This window comes from Emydura macquarii, unplaced genomic scaffold (assembly GCF_026122565.2).
Source record: "Emydura macquarii macquarii isolate MOO-44397 ecotype Brisbane River unplaced genomic scaffold, CSIRO-AGI_Emac_v2 contig_2948, whole genome shotgun sequence".
NCBI lineage: Eukaryota > Metazoa > Chordata > Testudines > Chelidae > Emydura > Emydura macquarii.
The window spans coordinates 4,901,570-4,918,955 of record NW_027133085.1 but is presented as its reverse complement, the minus strand read 5'-3'; the positions used below and the strand labels follow the sequence as shown (position 1 = coordinate 4,918,955).

Genomic DNA, 17,386 nt, shown 5'->3' with positions numbered 1-17,386 from the left:
GAAAGTGTAGTAGCTTTATGGCAGACCACCCCTTAGCAAGGATTGTTAATAAACAGCAGCACAATTAGGATTCAATAGCTTTTCTAATATGGTTAGAACATGTAACATCAAATGTTTGTAGGTTGGTTATTCAAATATATCTCATGTAGAGTATATGAGGTAAAAATATGAACCATATATATAAATAAAACTAAAAAACACTAAACACAAAATCCCGCATACCACAACTGCCAGTACACACTCCAGCGCAGAAGCAAACCCACTGTTATATGAATGAGAAATAAATAAGGCACTTAGGGTGAGATTTGTTTTGGCCTGCTCTGCATTGTTACTGTATAAATGAAGATATTGCATTCCCTTTCTGTAAATTGCTTCTGGACTTTAATTATTTCCCTTGGGCCTTTGGTTAGTTAGCCTTCATTTAAGAGCATATCTTGGTGCCTGTACAACACAAGTGACCTTCTATCCAACACTGCTGTAAGAAATGACAGGACTAGAGCCTGATAAGTTATTACTTTGAGGGTTGACAGGTTCTTGTCTCAAGATCAGGCCCAGTATTATTTAAATTATATAGTTGGGAACCCTGATGTGCACAGGTACATCACCACACTATAGGAACTTTTCTATAAGTAGTTTATTAATACACTTAGCACAGTCACAAACACCCCAGCTCAGTAAGTTAGACAGAGATACTATAGAAGGTACATCTGCACATCCATATACTCACACCATCCCTTGTAGAACAACCTGAAATGTTAGCCATCATCTTCCTCAGGACCAGCACCTGCCCCTTCATCACCAGTGGCCATCATTCTAGCACCTCCCAAGGACAACATCTCTTTCTCCTACTGCCCCAAAGCTGGGATGTAACTTTTATAATATGATATGCTGACACCACTATGTTTGCTGCATAGTCAGTAGAAATTTCTCACCTTACTAATGTGGAGTGTTCTCCTATAGGTTAGTATATCAATGATCTCAATTTATCATCATGTACATCAATTCGTTACCATGGCCCTCTTGTGGTTAGGTATTGGCAGATGTAGCTCATGTACCTGTTGTGTGTGTCAGTTTGTTGCCACAACACTTGTGGTTGGATCATGTACCTGTGGTTAGAAATTATTCTTAAACACACTATTTTAAGCTCCTTGGTACTTGGGGTTTTCCTTTGGGCCATTTATCTTTCAACGTTCACAGGCCTCAAGCCTTATGCTAACTTGCTGAAGCTAATGTGTTATAATGAATAGGCTGTAGGTTCCTTGCATTACTGCCAAATATAATGAAAAGCAGTGAATATAATAAAAGCAAGCTTGTCCTGTGAGCTACAACTGAGTAGCCAGAACTGGCTGGGTGAGGAGTGAACCAGCGATGAAGTAAGAGAAGCAGATGGAGAGGTAGCCTTGAGAGGCCATGGAGCTGAAGAGAGTGATTCTGCAGTAGGTACAAATATGGGTAGATGTAGAGTCACTTGGAGCCTTTGGGGCCCATGAAGATGTTCTCGTGTATACACATGGGTATGGAAGTAGCATTCTGAACAGATGTGAGTAGTGCTTGTGACAGATATTTCACCCCCATGTGTTGTCTTTGAGGACCATTGTATCAAATTTATGAATGGTTTCTGTGTGATTGTGTTCTACTCCCGGTGGAGGGTTATCCTCCTGGAACTAAAAACAGTAGGGGTGACTAAGGTGAGTCACTGAGGCTACATCTGCACTATAATCTAGGGCTGTGACTCCCCTGCTTGTGTACATATAGAATCATAGAATATTATAGTTGGAAGGGACCTCAGAGGTCATCTAGTCCAACCCCCTGCTCAAAGCATGACTAACCTCAGCTATATCATCCCAGCCAGGGCTTTGTCAAGCCTCAGCTTAAAAACCTCTAAAGATGGAGATTCCACCACCTCCCTAGGTAACCCATTCCAGTGCTTCACCACCCTCCTAGTGAAAAACCTTTTCCTAATGTCCAACCTAGACCATCCCAACTGCAACTTGAGACCATTGCTCCTTGTTCTGTCATCTGCCACCACCGAGAACAGCTGAGCCCCATCCTCCTGGAACCCCCTTTCAGGTAGTTAAAGGCCGCTATCAAATCCCCACTCATTCTTCTCTTCTGCAGACTGAACAAGCCCAGTTTCCTTAGCCTCTTCTCATAAGTCCTGTGCTCCAGCCCCCTAATTATTTTTGTTGCCCTCCGCTGGACTCTCTCCAACTTGTCTACATCCTTTTCGTAGTGGGGGGGCCCAAAACTGGACACAATACTCTAAATGCGGCCTCACCAATGCCGAATAGAGGGGAATAATCACTTCCCACGACCTGCTGGCAATGCTCCTCCTAATGCAGCCCAATATGCTATTAGCCTTCTTGACAACCAGGGCACACTGCTGACTCATATCCAGCTTTTTATCCACTGTAACCCCCAGGTCCTTTTCTGCAGAACTGCTGCCTAGCTCGTTGGTCCCCAGTCTATAGCTGTGCATGGGATTCTTCCTTCCTAAGTGGAGGACTCTGCACTTTTCTTTGTTGAACCTCATCAGATTTCTTTTGGCCCAATCCTTCAGTTTGTTTAGGTCCTTCTGTATCCTATCCCTACCCTCCAGGGTATCTACCACTCCCCCCAGCTTAGTGTCATCCACAAACGTGCTGAGGGTGCAATCTACCCCATCCTCCAGATCATTAATGAAGATGTTGAACAAAACCGGCCCCAGGACCGACCCCTGGGGCACTCCGCTTGTGACTGGTTGCCAGCTAGACATAGAGCCGTTGATCACTACTCGTTGAGCCCTATGCGCTAGCCAGTTCTCTATCCATTTTGTAGTCCATTCATCCAACCCATACTTCTTTAACTTGCTGATAAGAATAATGTGAGAGACAGTATCAAAAGCTTTGCTAAAGTCAAGGTATATCACATCTACCGTCTTCCCTACATCCACAGAGCCAGTCATCTCATCATAGAAAGCAATCAGGTTGGTCAGGCATGACTTTCCCTTGGTGAATCCGTGTTGACTGTTCCTGATCACCTTCCTCTCTTCCAAGTGCCTTAAAATGGATTCCTTAAGTATCTGCTCCATGATTTTTCCAGGGATTGAAGTGAGGCTGACCAGTTTGTAGTTCCCTGGATCCTCTTTCCTCCCTTTTTTGAAGATGGGCACTATATTTGCTTTTTTCCAGTCATCAGGGACCTCCCCCTGTTGCCACAAGCTTTCAAAGATAATAGCCAATGGCTCTGAAATCACCTCAGCCAACTCCCTCAGCACCCTCGGGTGCATTGCATATACTCTCATTGAGCTAGTGAGAGTATATATAGCAGTGTACCTGTGGCAGCATGGATAGCCGCAGCAGAGGCACAGTTGAGCTGTGTTCAATACAAACCCATCTGACACCTGAATTGGGTGCCCTCAAGGAAAACAAGGAGAGGGGTCAAAGATATAGTTAACCCTGAAACTGTGACAGTAATAAATTAGACTGCCTTAGTCTTAGTTTAGTTTAGTTTAAATTAGTCTCACTTTCAGGATGTCTCCTAGAAAAATTATATACTCAGTTCAGGAAAAATGTAAAGCACCAGACCAACATCATCAGGATCAGAGCAGCAGTTTTCCTGCTCCCTTTCTCTTCCCTGATTTCCTCTCCCTTCCATCCTCTTGGGGTACGAATGTCTACCCAGCAAGCAGCAGTCCATGGCAGTGAGCCTCAAAGCTGGGGTTGACATACTTGGTCTGGCGAGGCCCAGGCCACAGTGCTAAGAATACTGTGTAGACATTGTGGCTTGGGCTGGAGCTTGAACACTGAAGTCCAACCTCTCCGTAGCCTTCAGAGCCCAAGCCACAACGTATACATAGATATTTTTAGCTCCAGATCATGAACCCAAGTCTGCCAACCCAAGCTCTGAGAGTCTGCCGTGGGCTGCTGTTTGCTGTCTAGATACCCTCAGCTAGCAGAGATCAGCAATGACCTACTACTAGCTAAGAAATATTAACTGCAAAGAGGAGAATTACACCAGACTGACAACAGCACAAGCAAGTGCTGCTGGTCTGATATTTATGATCTTACAAGCAAGCCCATAGCTTTTGGCCAAGGTAGTATTAGCATAGGCTGGCTGCTTGGTCCTTTCCCACCACCTGCCCATGCTGCTTTCGGTTCCCTCGCAACTAGACTCTATGTCAGGAGATTTAATGGTGAGTTTTCTCTCTCTTCCTAGGGGCAAGGAGTGGTGGAGGACATGGAGGGTGCTGCTCCTTCTCCTGTATGGGGTAAGGAACCACACAGCTTTTATTTTCTTCTTTTTATTTTGATTTGTATGTATGCTGGATTTAAATTAATTAATACACAGACCATGGATAACAATCATTATAAACCTCAGAAAAGTGGCATTATTGAGAGTATATGCTCATGTGATTTTTAGAGTTGCATTTAATTATTCTATATTATCATCATAGAGAGGAAAAGCAAACAAACAAAGTTACTTAGCATATTCCCTGCACTTCTCCTCTGGGGGCTGCTCTGCAGATTCCAGCATTGCTCGTATGAAGATGATGGTGTTGCAGAAGGCAGTTGTGCAGTTACTGTATTTAGGGTCTGTTCATCCTCCAGGATCCATGCAGGGAGGGGACCGTCCCTATGTGAATCTCTCCCATCCACATATGAAAGAAGGGTCAGCGATCTCGATGGCACCCTGCCTCCCCTTCCTCCAGGTCTCAAGACAACCTGCCTATAGGTTCACACCATCTCCACCCCATCCCTCAAGCCTTTAGGGACATACACTCAGGAATTAATGTGGCTCGGAGCTGAATTATCTTTTAATTGGAGTCCACTCTGCAATATGGAACTTCGCCTTAAAGGTGGGCTCTAGAAGCTGCTACCAGCTCTGATTGCTCATCTCCATTGCAGTCACACTGCCATGGATCTTGAGGGGACAGGGGCTCTTAAAGCTAATGCAGAGACAGGATCCCTCTGCAGGGATGGCCCTGAGGCTCCAGCAGGTCTTCTGAGAGCCTCGTGATTCTTGAGGGTGTGCAGGATTTGGGGATTGGAATCCCTACATCTTCCAAGGGGGGGCAAACCCCTTAACCAAATTTGGATAAAACTTTGTCACAGAAAATTAGTGGAGGTTCGTTCCTCCTAAGGTCCCTCTCATTGTGTTTAGTTGCAAGAGGGCACAATTTGGCCCATAGTTATTAGGCAAATTAAAAAATATGTCTGGCCTTGAATTAGGCAGGTCATGCTGAGGGTGAAATGCAATCATATCTTGTTAGTGCAGTAACTGGAACCAAAGCTGTGCTTTTGTGTAGAATATGCATATGCATATGATTAAAGGAGTTCCCAAAAAAGTGGCCTTTACATTAATACATGCCAGATCACAGCATGGTTAAAAATGCATATGCTATATTGTAGCTCCAAAAATAAAGCTAAGTACAGTCCAGAAAACAGAGAAAGCAGAAATGGAGGTGCAGTGTTTTGAAGTTCCTAGTATATATTGAATTTACTCTCCGTAAGGCAGAGCAGTCATCACAACTACATCTTAATTCATTTCTTGAAGAGCTTTGTTAAAGTTTTCTAGGGTATGTTTGAAAGATTTCAGCAAGTAAGATCCCAGTTCATTGCCTGTCTCTTGAATGGCTGCATCATAGCTTCCAAAGAGCGGTGTTGAAGCCTTTATGTCCTTCCGGTTTGCCTGAAGTAAAATAATATTAAGTTCCTCTGATACTCTCTCATATTTTTGGTGATCAAATTTTGAGAGGTCAGCATCATCAATTGGGTAGGTGACATTGTTAGGATAGCAGTCCCTAGGAACTGGGAACTCAATGTATTTCAGCATCGGCAAGTCAATGAAAACATTAAAGAGGCATTTAAGTGCTCGGGATGACAGGGGATTTCCAAGGAACTTGAACTCTTGTAGCTTCCGGCAGGGGCTCAAACCCAAAATCAACATATTTACATGAATGTCTTGAATGTTACATTCCTCAAGGATGAGAATCTTCAGAGTATGAGAGCAATGGCTGAGAAGTTTGAAGAAGGTTGATGGGTAAAGATCAGCCACATTATGCCCACTGAGGTCCAGTACTTCCAGGTGGTTAGAATGGAGACTATTGGCTAAATAGGCCATGTCAGCATGGTTCAGGGAGCAGTTAGAAACATCCAGTAGCTTCAGAGGGGTTTTCAGTGGGCTGCAGATTTAAATGAAAGACAAAATATTTACAGCATAAAATGGTATTAGAAAATTGAAATAAATCTTAAAAGAACTGTGTAAACATTGAAATAGCTGTTGATCATTATTACAACCTCTGTCTGCTATATTCTTTAATAATTTTATAATTAGTTCGATTAACTGAAAGGTATATGTTATGCATCAAAATTAATGTCCTAAATGGATGCACTAAAAAACAGGGTTACTTACCAGTAACTGTTGTTCTCTGAGATGTGTTGCTCATATCCATTCCAATATAGGTGAGTGCAGCCACCGTGCACTGGTTCCCGGAACTTTTTTCCCCTTAGCAGACCCCGTAGGGTCAGCTTAGGCGCCCACTGGAGTACCGCGCTCATGCCGTGGTATATGAGGCACCGCCGACCCCATGGGCCCTCAGTCCCTTCTTTCTGCTGACTCCGACAGCGGGGACAGAGGGTGGGTGTGGAATGGATATGAGCAACACATCTCGAAGAACAGTTACTGGTAAGTAAACCTGTTTTCTACTTCGAGTGATTGCTCATTCCCATTCCAATATAGGCGATTAAAAAGCCATACCTTGCAGGTGGGTAGGAGTTACAGGTGAGCTGCTCTCATCAGCACGGCTCTGACGAATCCCATGTCCTCTCTTGCCTGCTGCATGATGGCGTAGTGGGACGTGAAGGTATGCACCGATGATGTCCTGCGGGGGCACTCTCTCCAGGAAGGCCGCAGACGAGGCCTGAGCTCTGGTTGAGTGCGCTGAAACAGCCCCTGGAAGTGGTACATTTGCCTGCTCGTAGCAGCACTTAATGCAGGCGGTGATCCACGCGGAGATGTGCTAGGTGGAGACAGGTGAGCCTTTCATCCGGTCTGCCACTGCAACGAACAGCTGCGTCGACTTCCGGAACGGCCGTGTCCTATCGATGTAGTAGGCCAGGGCTCATCTCACGTCCAGTGAGTGCCATCTCCGCTCCTCCTCCGACCCGTGCGGTTTTGGAAAAAACACGGGGAGGAAGATATCTTGGTTATAGTGGAACTGGGAGACCACCTTAGGCAGGAAGGCTGGATGGGGTCTCAACCGCACCTTGTCCTTATAAAACACTGGGTAGGAGGGCTCCGAGGTCAAAGCTCTTATCTCAGAAACCCTCCTAGCCGAGGTAATGGCCACCAGGAAAGCTACCTTCTAAGAGAGGACAAGCAGCGGGCATGTAGCCATGGGCTCGAAGGGGGGCCCCGTTAGTCTGGAGAGGACCAGGTTTAGTTCCCAGGGAGGCACCGGGTCATGGACCTGTGGGTAAAGCCTCTTCACTCCCTTAAGGAACCTGACTGACATGGGGTGGGAAAACAGGAACCTCCCCTCTAGCGGCTGGTGGAAAGCTGAGATAGCTGGCAGGTGGACTCTCAGGGCGGCTAGTGCCAAACCCTGGAGTTTCAGGTGGAGCAGATACTCCAGGATCACCTGGACAGGTGAGCAGCTCTGCAGGATGCCCCGGGACTCCGCCCAGCAGGTAAACTGTCTCCACTTGGCCTAGTACACAACCCGTGTGAAGGTTTTCTGCTGCCCAGCAGAATTTGTTGGACCTGCGCCGAGCAGGCTCTCTCTCCCTCAGTCAGCCACAGAGCCTCCATGCCGTCAGATGGAGGGAGTCCAGGTCCGAGTGGAGCAGGCGACCCTAGTCCTGGGAGATCAGGTCGTGACGCCTCGGGAGATCCACTAGCGGGGCGATCGACAGGACCAGCAGCATACTGTACCAGTGTTGTCTCGGCCAGGCTGGGGCAATGAGTATCATGTCCGCTCTGTCCCTCTTGATTTTCAAGAGGACCTTAGGCAGGAGCGGGATGGGAGGAAACGCGTACATGAGGGTCCCCTCCCACTTGATGAGGAATGTGTCAGAGATGGAGCCCGGCTCGCGGCCCCAGAAGGAGCAGAACCTTGGGCACTTCCTGTTCCAGAACGACGCGAATAGGTCTAGTTGGGGAACACCCCACTTGCAGAAAATAAGTCACCACCTCCAGGTGACCAGTCATGGCGGGGTAGAAACGACTTGCTGAGGCGGGTCCGCCTCGTCGTTCCTGACCCCCGGGAGGTGAGAGGCAGATAAGTGAAAGTTGTGCTTCACTGCGAAGTCCCACAGTCGAATGGCCTCCTGGCAGAGAGCCGAGGAGCATGCTCCCCCCTGCCTGTTCATGTAAAACATGGCTGCGGTATTGTCCATCAGGACCTGAACCATCCTACCCCTCAGGAATCTGAGGAACACCTTGCAGGCCAACCGGACTGCACTGAGCTCTCAGATTGATGTGGAGGCTCTTCTCCTCCTCCGACCACAGCCCCTAGGTGCTCAGGTTGGTAGTGATGTGGGCTCCCCACCCCACGTCCAAAGTGTCTGTGATCAGGATGACCAATGGGGCCAGATCCCTGAAAGGAACTCCTTTCAACACCTCCCCCGGAGTCCTCCACCAGTTCATTGAGGCTAGGACCCCTGGGGGAACCGTGACCACCCTGTTCAAGGGGTGTCTGATCGGTGCATACACCGAGGCTAACCATGCCGGGAGAAGCCTGAGTTTGAGGTGAGCCAGCCTTACCACATATGTGCAGGCCCCCATGTGCCCTAACAGCTGTAGGCAGTGCCTGGCTGTCATCATGGGGCACCTGTGTAGCTGGCCGATTATCACAGCCATAGCCTCGAGGCTGTGGGAGGAAGGCTCTGGCCTGGGTACCATCCATGGTGGCCCCAATGAACTCTATGCGTTGCACTGGGGTAAGAGTGGACTTCTGCTCGTTTATGAGCAGCCCCAGTCTGGAGCATGTCGCACAGGTGAGGGATAGGCTGTTCCAAACATGGGACCTGGACTTGCCCCTGATCAGCCAGTCATCCAGGTACAGGAAGATCTGCACCCCTCTGCGGCACAAGTGGGCCTCCACTACCGCCATGCACTTGGTAAATACCCTGGGGGCGGACGAGAGGCCAAAGGGCAGGGCCGAGAATTGGTAATGGCAGCCAGCTACCATAAACTTGAGGAAGCGCCTGTGGTTGGGAAGGATGGAAATATGGAAGTACGCATCCTTCAAATCGAGAGTGGCATACCAATCTCCTGGATCCAAAGCAGGGATAATGGAGGCTAGGGAGACCATGCAGAACCTGAGACACTTGATAAATTTGTTTAGTCAGCGTAGATATAATATGGGTCTCAGGCCCTCTTTTGCTTTGGGGATGAGAAAGTATCTGGAATAAAATCCCCTCCCTATTTCTTGTGGAGGAACCACTTCCACCGCCCCCAGGAGGAGGAGAATATTCACCTCCTGCAAAAGGAGTTGCTCGTGAGAGGGGTCCCTGAAGAGGGACAAGGTGGGGGGGGGGAATCCAGGGGGAAGGCCATGAACTGAAGGGCATATCCCCTGAGAACTACGCCAAGGACCCAACAGTCTGAGGTGATATTCTACCACTCAGCTTAGAAGGGTCTTAGCCTGTCTGCAAATGGAAGGAGTGGATCTGGAAGAGAGGTAGCGGTGCCACCCTCGGGTGCACCATCAAAATTGTTTTTTGTGGTTGGCCCCCTTAGTGGGTCCTTGCTGGGAGGCTGCGGACGAACTGGAGCGGTTGCGTCATCCGAACCCCCTGCTCCTGTCTCGGCCCCTACTGAGCTGAGAGGGTCTAGGTGATGTCCTAAGGGGTGGCTATGCCTGGCATTGGGGCTGCGGCTGAGACTGACGCCTCAAGGCCTGGGGAATTTAGAGTCCCAAGGAACGGAGCGTAGCTCGCGAATCCTTCAGAGCATGCAGCTTCTTGTTGGTTTTCTTTGAGAACAGGCCCGCCCCAGTGAAGGGCAGGTCCTGTATAGATTGCTGCACCTCTTAGGACAGCCCCGATGACAGCAGCCACGAACACCGCCTCATGGCTGTTTCAGAGGCCATGGCTCTACTAGCGGTGTCTGCAGCGTCACTGGTGGTTTGCAACGCCACCCCTGCCATGGTGATGCCTTCTTCCAGGTCCATGGCAAAGTCTGCCGCCTGGTCCTGGGGCAACCCCTCTGCAAACCGACTCATGGATTCCCAGAGGTTAAGATTGTACCTCCCTAGGAGGGCCTGGTGGTTCGCAATATGGAGTTGCAAAGCCCCAGTGGAGTATACTTTACGCCCAAATAAGTCAAGTTTCTTGTTATCCTTGTTCTTCAGCGTGGTGCCTGGGCCACCTTGCCTGTCCCTCTGGTTGGCCGCATCAACCACCAGAGTCCCCGGGGCCGGGTGTGTATACAAAAATTCAAACCCCTCTGCCGGGATATAGTATTTTTTCTCAGCGCCCTTGGATGTGGGGGCAACCGAGGCAGCGGTTTGCCAGAGGTCTTTGGCCAGCTTAAGGACCCTATCATGTACGGGTAGGGCCATCCTTGATGGTCCCGCTGACCCAACAACCCCTAAAAGGGGATCCTCCTCCTCCGAGGGCTCCTTGAGTTCTAGGTTTAGGTTAGAAGCCACCCTTTTCAGGAGCTCCTGGTGCGCCCTGAAGTCTGGGAAGGATGCCCTGCAGTCTGTTGCGGCCATCTCATCTGGGGAAGAGGAGGAGGATTGTTGAGGGGGCCCCTTGGAGGGTCCCTCCTCAGGGTCTGATTCCTCCTCCGAGGAATGGCCCCTTAGCCTGTTGGCTTGGTGGGGGGGCACCTGCTGCGCCACGGAGGATGGGACTGACACATTCCCCTGTCCCATCTGTGTCCCCCTTGGGCCCCAATAAGGCCACTGCCAGGGCCCTTGCTGCCACCCCGGTGCTGGCATCGGTACCGGCTGTGGAGCATCATGAGGGTGGCGGGTGCCCTTGTCTTTGCGGGACCCGGAGCAGCTAGACCAGTGCCGACGATGTCTGCAGCTTTTACTGGTCTTAGTCGGGGACCGGCCTCTCAATGACCCCAACGAAGTAGAAGAGCGTCGGTGCCACCACGAGCGGTGCCGATGGGAGGACACGCACCCCGACGAGCTGGACGACACCGATGCCCTCCGTCTCAGCACCGAGGACTTCCGGTGCCGCTTGCCCTTCGGGGACTGGGAATGGTGCCGACCATGGCGTCTCGGTGCCAAGCCCGACCCTGAAGACAGATCTGTGACGGGTCGAGGTGGCTGGATCCTTCGGTGCCGGGTTCCGTGCCGGGCTCCGTGCTGGAGATCGGGTCCAGTGCCGTGGTGGCGAAGGGCTCAGTGCCAGGGTGTGGGAGCGGGAGCTGCGCACACTGCACAAGGTGGACTTGGAGCAGTACTGCCTTGAGCACGATGCCTCCGGTGCCGGGGACCGACCTCAGAGCTGTGAGGGGAACTGTCATGCTCTACCCTCCATGGCCGTCTGGTGGGAGACATCTTCCCTGACAGGGGTCTCGACCATCCACCCGGGGCACCCAGCGCGTGTTTACCCCGAGACACTAGTCCTCGCACCCTCGGCCAAGGGGGAAGGAGACGTGTGCATGGCCATTAAGGCCCGTGCCGCGTGGAAAGCCTCCGGTGTCAACGGTCCTTGCAGGGGCGCTCCCCCACCCCCAGGAGTTGGAGAAGGCTCCCTGCATGGAGATGCAGGTCCCGGAGCAGGCTCAATGAGCCGTGGCTGGTGCATCTCTTCGCTCGACCCCGGCTGGTGTGGGGGAGTATGAGCGCTCCACACCCTGGCGCTGTTTCTTCTTGGGCACTGGAGATGGGCTGTGTCGAGTCAACTCCTGTGCCGGTGGAGCGCTCTGCACCGAGGAGACGCTCGGTGCCAAGGTGGAATGCGGCGGTTCAGAGGCCGGTTGGAGCGCTGCCTCCATCAGAATAGCCTTCAGCCGAATATCCCGCTCCTTCTGAGTCCTCAGCTTGAAGGCTTTAAAAATCTTGCACTTGTCCCTCCTATGCTGCTCTCTCAGGCACTTGAGGCAGCGATCGTGAGGGTCACTCATGGGAAGAGGCTTGCCACAAGTGGCACAAGACTTGAAACCAGGTGAGCCAGGCATGGCCTGGCCCTAAGCCCCTAAGGGCGTCTGTTCTAATGCTAACTAACTTAACTACTTAACACTATACTTAACAGTAAACTATTCAAACAATGATTAACAGAGTCAGTAAGGGGATTGCTACTTGCGAAAGGCAAGAGGCAAGATGTTCCAGCAACCATCACGGGTGGAAAGAAGGAACTGAGGACCTGCAGGGTCGACGGTGCCTCATATACCGCGGCATGAGCGCAGTACTCCAGGGGGCGCCTAAGCTGACCCTATGGGGTCTGCTAAGGGGAAAAAAAGTTCCGGGAACCAGTGCACGGTGGTGTGCACTCACCTATATTGGAATGGATATGAGCAATCACTCAAAGTAGAACTAATTCTATTGGTTTCATTGGTTTACACCAGGGATAAATTTGATTAATTGCATTTATTCTACATGTACCTTTCATATTCTACTATATGTTGGTCTTACGTTTTCTATTACTTTGTCATACTAGTAGCTAATAATTTGGCCACTGACAGTGCAGAAGAAAAAGCTGAAAAGGACAGGGATCCTGCATCTGACTTGGGCCCTGCAGTTGAGCAGGAACGCAGATGCAGCGCCTCTGACTCCAGCCCTGATTGTTTGCTGAACATACAAGCTTGCCCAAAAGGACATCGTCCAGCACCAAGAGCTTGTGGGCCAAAAAAGCCAAGGAATCCTGCAAATACTCAATAACAAATTTATTAACAACAGGACATAAGTTAAGTGATGCCAAGTAAAATGAATAGAGTTAGAAAGGGTTACAAGCAAATAAAAGTGAAAACAAATATCTAAAAGTCTAAAACTAAATCTAGCAAGGTACAGGCTTTGTTCAAGGTGGTTTCTCACCTATATGCAGCTTTCAGAGACTTCAACCTCATTTTGGCTGAAGGAGCCATCTTTCTCAGCTTGCAAGAGCTCTGTTCCCTTGTGTCTGTCTAGTGATAGATGTCAAAGATGGCTTCTGTCTTTGCTTATATCTTATAAAGTACAATGACTTTGTTTCAAGAGACTGTATGAGCTCATGCTATTTTAGGTTTCCTGTGGGCCTCCCATCCCCCTGCATGTGAATACATGGGTAGTGGAATACAGATAGGGAACAGTATCTCGAAAAATCTTCAGTTACAGATAGGTAACCTCTACTCCTTCAAGTGCTGGTCCCTATGTGTATTTCATATGTGGGTGACTGGTAAGCAGAATTCAAACTGGAGGCGGTGCGAGGATGCAGTTGGTATAGCTGTCTGTAATACTGCTGCATCTGCAGAAGAGGTCTGGACTAATGCTTCATGAAATGCTTCAGGTTGTTGCCTTACAAATATCCACTATAGGTACTTCCTGAAGAGATGCTATTGAAGTTGCTGTACTCTAGTAGAGTGGGCCCTCAACCTGTCTGGGGGAGGAAGACATACCAACTGATAAAGAGTAATACAGTTAGAGATCCACTGAAAGAGTCTTTGAGCAGATAACACTTGTCTCTATGATCACACTGCTATAGCGACAAATAGGTTAGGCCTTTTCCTAATTGCTTTCATTCTGTGCATGTAAAATGCTAGAGCACATCCAATGTCCAAGGACTTCTCTTTCTCCTCACTGGAAGCATGAGGTTTTGGGAAGAATACCAGTAAATGAAAAGATTGATTTATGTAAAGCTCAGAAATTACCTTAGGGATGAATGCTATGATTGAGGATACTTTGAACAGCCTTTGAATGTGAATGCTCTAGGTCTGATGCCCATGCAGGGTCAGCAGCAGCCCTTGGGTTCTGGGACAGGCAGCCTAATGGCCAGTGAAAAAAGGGAGGGGGCCGCTCCCAGTGGGGGGGGGGGGGCGTGGCACCCAGGCCTTCCATGCTCTACCAGGTCCCAGACCAGGTCCCTGTCAGTGATTCAAGGTTGTCACTGTGACAGTGGGGATCCAGCCGAAACGTGCGGTCTCTTCAAAAGCTGTTCAGTAGCCTATCCCCTGGGCTACTTCCTACCCCAATTCCTGAAGCCTCTGTCCAAGTGTCTCCTGGGTCCCCACCTCCAGCGTTGGGTGTAGCAGTCTACAGGCCTGGCTTCTATGGAGCGTCTGCAGGACCTTCTGGCTCCCTGGCTGGAGCCTCCACCATGCATCCCTCCTCCTCGGCATCCCCTCCTACCCCCAGCAAGCTGGGCTGCTCCCTTTTATACTGCAGTAGCAGATGCAGCATGCTCACCAGGGGTGGGGGGCATGGCTTCAACTGTCAGGAGTATTGGCTTAACCCCTTCGTCTTCAGTGCAGGGCAAGTACACCCCATCACACGCGCACACTTGTAGGACACGAAGAAGGCCTGTATTATGGTGTGCTTTCGGGGCCACCAGAAAAGATGGGATGTGAATTGCTGAGTTTTAAAGCAAGCCAAGTGTTCTGCCAGGGGGAGTTGTGGCATAGCTGTAAGGCTGCCACTCTCACCTGACCTAGGGGAATATAAATGCAGTTATTCAAAAACATGATCCTATCCCGGATATCGTGTAGTTCCCTGTTGATGGCAACTAGTTTATTAAGCGGAATTTCTGAGGCAGAGACAAGTCAGAACCAGGAAACACCAGGCAAGCGGTCTGTGACAGGGTGGAGCGGAGCCCAGTTGTATGAACAACTTCCTGTTTCCTCCTCTAGCTTAAATAGGGGCTGCAGCCTAATGACAAGCCTTGAACCTCTCCCAATCAGAGTGTAGGGGCAGGGCTTAGGCCCCAGTTGGGCTTCATGAACCCTGGTCCCAGCTGCTATCTGTGAGCTGCTGTGTGGTGAACTGGAGTTTGTTGACTCACAGCACATCCATAGACTCAGGTTTCAAAACCCATGAGGCCTGACAGTACCATCAAAGACCAAGAAGGCCATACTGTGTATGTGAAACACATCTTATCTATATGGGATGGAATTTCCCCCTCATACATTGCCTCAGTGTAATGCCGCTTCCCTGTTTTTTTGGCAGTATAAAGACCACACTGAAACAAAAATGTTAATAAATGAGGACTTCAAAATGGTGCAGATTGTCTCAGTTTTCAATAAAAAAAGATAATGGCCCATATTTTCACAACTAGGAGCCTAAAGTTAGGAGCCTAAGTCCCTCTTTAGATGCCTAGAGGTGGGATTTTTCAGAAGTGTCTTAGGGTATGTCTGCAAAACATTTTTTAAAAAGTCCCATGGCAGTGAGTCTCAGAGCCCGGTGTCAACTGACTCAGGTTTGCAGGGCTGATACTACGGGGCTAAAAATAGCAATGTAGATGTTCCCACTCCGTCTGGAGCCTGGGCTCTGAGACTCACTCCCCTTGCTATATTTCAGAGACTGAGCTAAAGCTCCAGCTGAAATGTTTACACGATGTAAGGGACTGGAGCATAGACAGTCTTGCCTAGCTGTCACAACTGGGCTGGGGGCCACACATTATCTCACTGACATTAGAATAGTTCAGCATGTCACTATGTTATATGCTCCACTGTAAAATGGGCTCTTTGAAGAGAACACAGTAAACTGTTGTTTCAGGTCATTCAAAAACAACAGTGATCTTTATTGACAGCTTTTCCCCAACATTCAGAATTACGGGATTTTTCTGTGTATTCAGCGTGGGCTAGTTGTGTTAACCCAAATTCCAATATAGATACAGCATTGGATCTCACTGGCCTTGAGATACACAGACTCACTGAGAAGCATTAGATGGTCTCAGACTATATTTTACTGCCCCTCTCTCCACATAAAACCACCACAGACATGGGATTGTAATTCACTCACAGTCTGGTTTCTGCAGGTGAGTTAGTTAGACATCAATATTTCTGATGTACTGCTGCAAACATCTTAATGGACTTTCCAAGGAAAACATTTCCATTATTCACCCCACCCCTTTTCCTTAGCCTTGGCAAGCCCATGCACTGCCAGTGGCTCATACTGCTTTCAGTCACACTGTTGGGAACAAAATACCTGAGCAGTTTCCGTATTCTTCCTGTGAGGATAGAAAATGCCAGGCTCAGCTCAGTCAGCTGCGTCATTTGGCTCATCTTTTCTCCAATAGTCATAAGGATTGGTTCATCCTCAGCTGTAAACTGCTGCACGTTGAATGTTCTGGCTGGCAGAGTAAGCGATGTCAGTAGAGGAAAATGGATGTTATTGAACAACACTTCCAAGTGCTCCATTTCCAAACGAATATTGTGAACAACTTCAAGTTTGCGCAGTGAAGAGGGATCTGTGAGCTTTATGATGTAGAAGAGCTTTCGTAAAGTGAGACTATCAGCTCTGAATGCCACACAACGAATCTTTAGTGGACAGTGGCACCTCAACAATAAGGCTTGGACCACAAGTTCATAGCTCTGCTCTGTAACAAACAGGTCAACGAGGACGTCAATAGCGATATCAAAAATACATGGATTGAACTGCAGTCTTTGCATTTCGACAAGCAGCTCAAAGCAAAGCTTTGATAGGAACTCTGTCCTGGCCCACCTTCCCATAGTCTTCTTACATTTGCAAAGCTGAACTTCAACATCTTTTATACCCATCAGGTCCACCACTTTCAGTCTCTTTGAGTATGGAGAAGAGCAATTCAACACATAATCTCTCAGTCCAACTAGACAACTTTCCAAACAAACACAGCATGCTCTGCTGCTGATGTCTTCCTGGTAATCCACTGTTGTCCCTAACAGTTTTCCTATATTAAAGTCTGCCAGAGGCCAGTTTTCCACCAGGTCATGAATCACTTCCCCCTGCTCCAGTAAATAACTAGCTTTAAAAAGAAGAGGGAAAAGGTTATGTGCAACACTGCTGAGACTTTTCCTGGCAAACTGTGCATTCGATACAAGTGCCTCAGCGCTAATAAACCGCAGCGACTTCATTGTTGCCTTTGATTTCTTTCTGGCATTCAGGGTGGCTTCTGTGTTTAACTAAGGTTCTGGTTGCTTATCATTCTTTATTTTTAGCTGCAGCTGCTGTTTGGGACTAAGTGAAATGTCTTTGGGAAGGTAAAGTGAGTAGTCACATGCTGATCCCTGGCTTCTATTTTGGTGCTGGAGACTGAGTCACACAAGGCACATGTTTTGATTAATTTATTCAGGGACCATTTTGTTTATTTAACCTTTATTTTTGTAAAAAAAAGGTCAGTTTTTGATAAGTGCAGGCTATTGTCCAACAGGGCTAGAAGAGCTGGGGAAAGTACATATACATGGGAATAGTTTTCTCTCTGCAATTAGCCATTTTATTGTATTCAGATTTTAATTTAAAAAAAATAAAATCACTATTTCACTCTCTTAAAAG

At 48.6% G+C, this 17,386-nt stretch overlaps 1 protein-coding gene across 2 annotated transcripts; it reads right to left on the bottom strand.

The window, feature by feature from the left end:
- Positions 1-3,239: 3,239 nt before the first annotated feature.
- Positions 3,240-16,968, bottom strand: LRRC14B (leucine rich repeat containing 14B). 2 transcript variants are annotated; one of them, XM_067569861.1, is made up of 2 exons: positions 16,064-16,968; positions 3,240-6,163 (listed from the first exon to the last, which is right to left on the bottom strand). In XM_067569861.1, the coding sequence occupies exons 1-2, from the start codon at positions 16,966-16,968 to the stop codon at positions 5,518-5,520; spliced, it is 1,551 nt and encodes a 516-aa protein (XP_067425962.1). In that variant the 3' UTR covers positions 3,240-5,517. The 2 variants fall into 2 exon arrangements, 1 of the variants encoding a protein (XP_067425962.1); XR_010924152.1 differs by lacking the exon at positions 16,064-16,968 and adding an exon at positions 6,739-10,616 and having other exon boundaries at positions 6,032-6,163.
- Between the last annotated feature and the right edge of the window lie 418 nt (positions 16,969-17,386).

Coding starts and splice junctions, on each gene's coding strand:
- LRRC14B (XM_067569861.1), bottom strand. CDS start 16,968: ATGAAGTCGCTGCGGTTTATTAGCGCTGAGGCACTTGTATCGAATGCA. Junction 6,164..16,063: donor AGAATACGGAAACTGCTCAG/GTATTTTGTTCC, acceptor TTAAATCTGCAG/CCCACTGAAAACCCCTCTGA.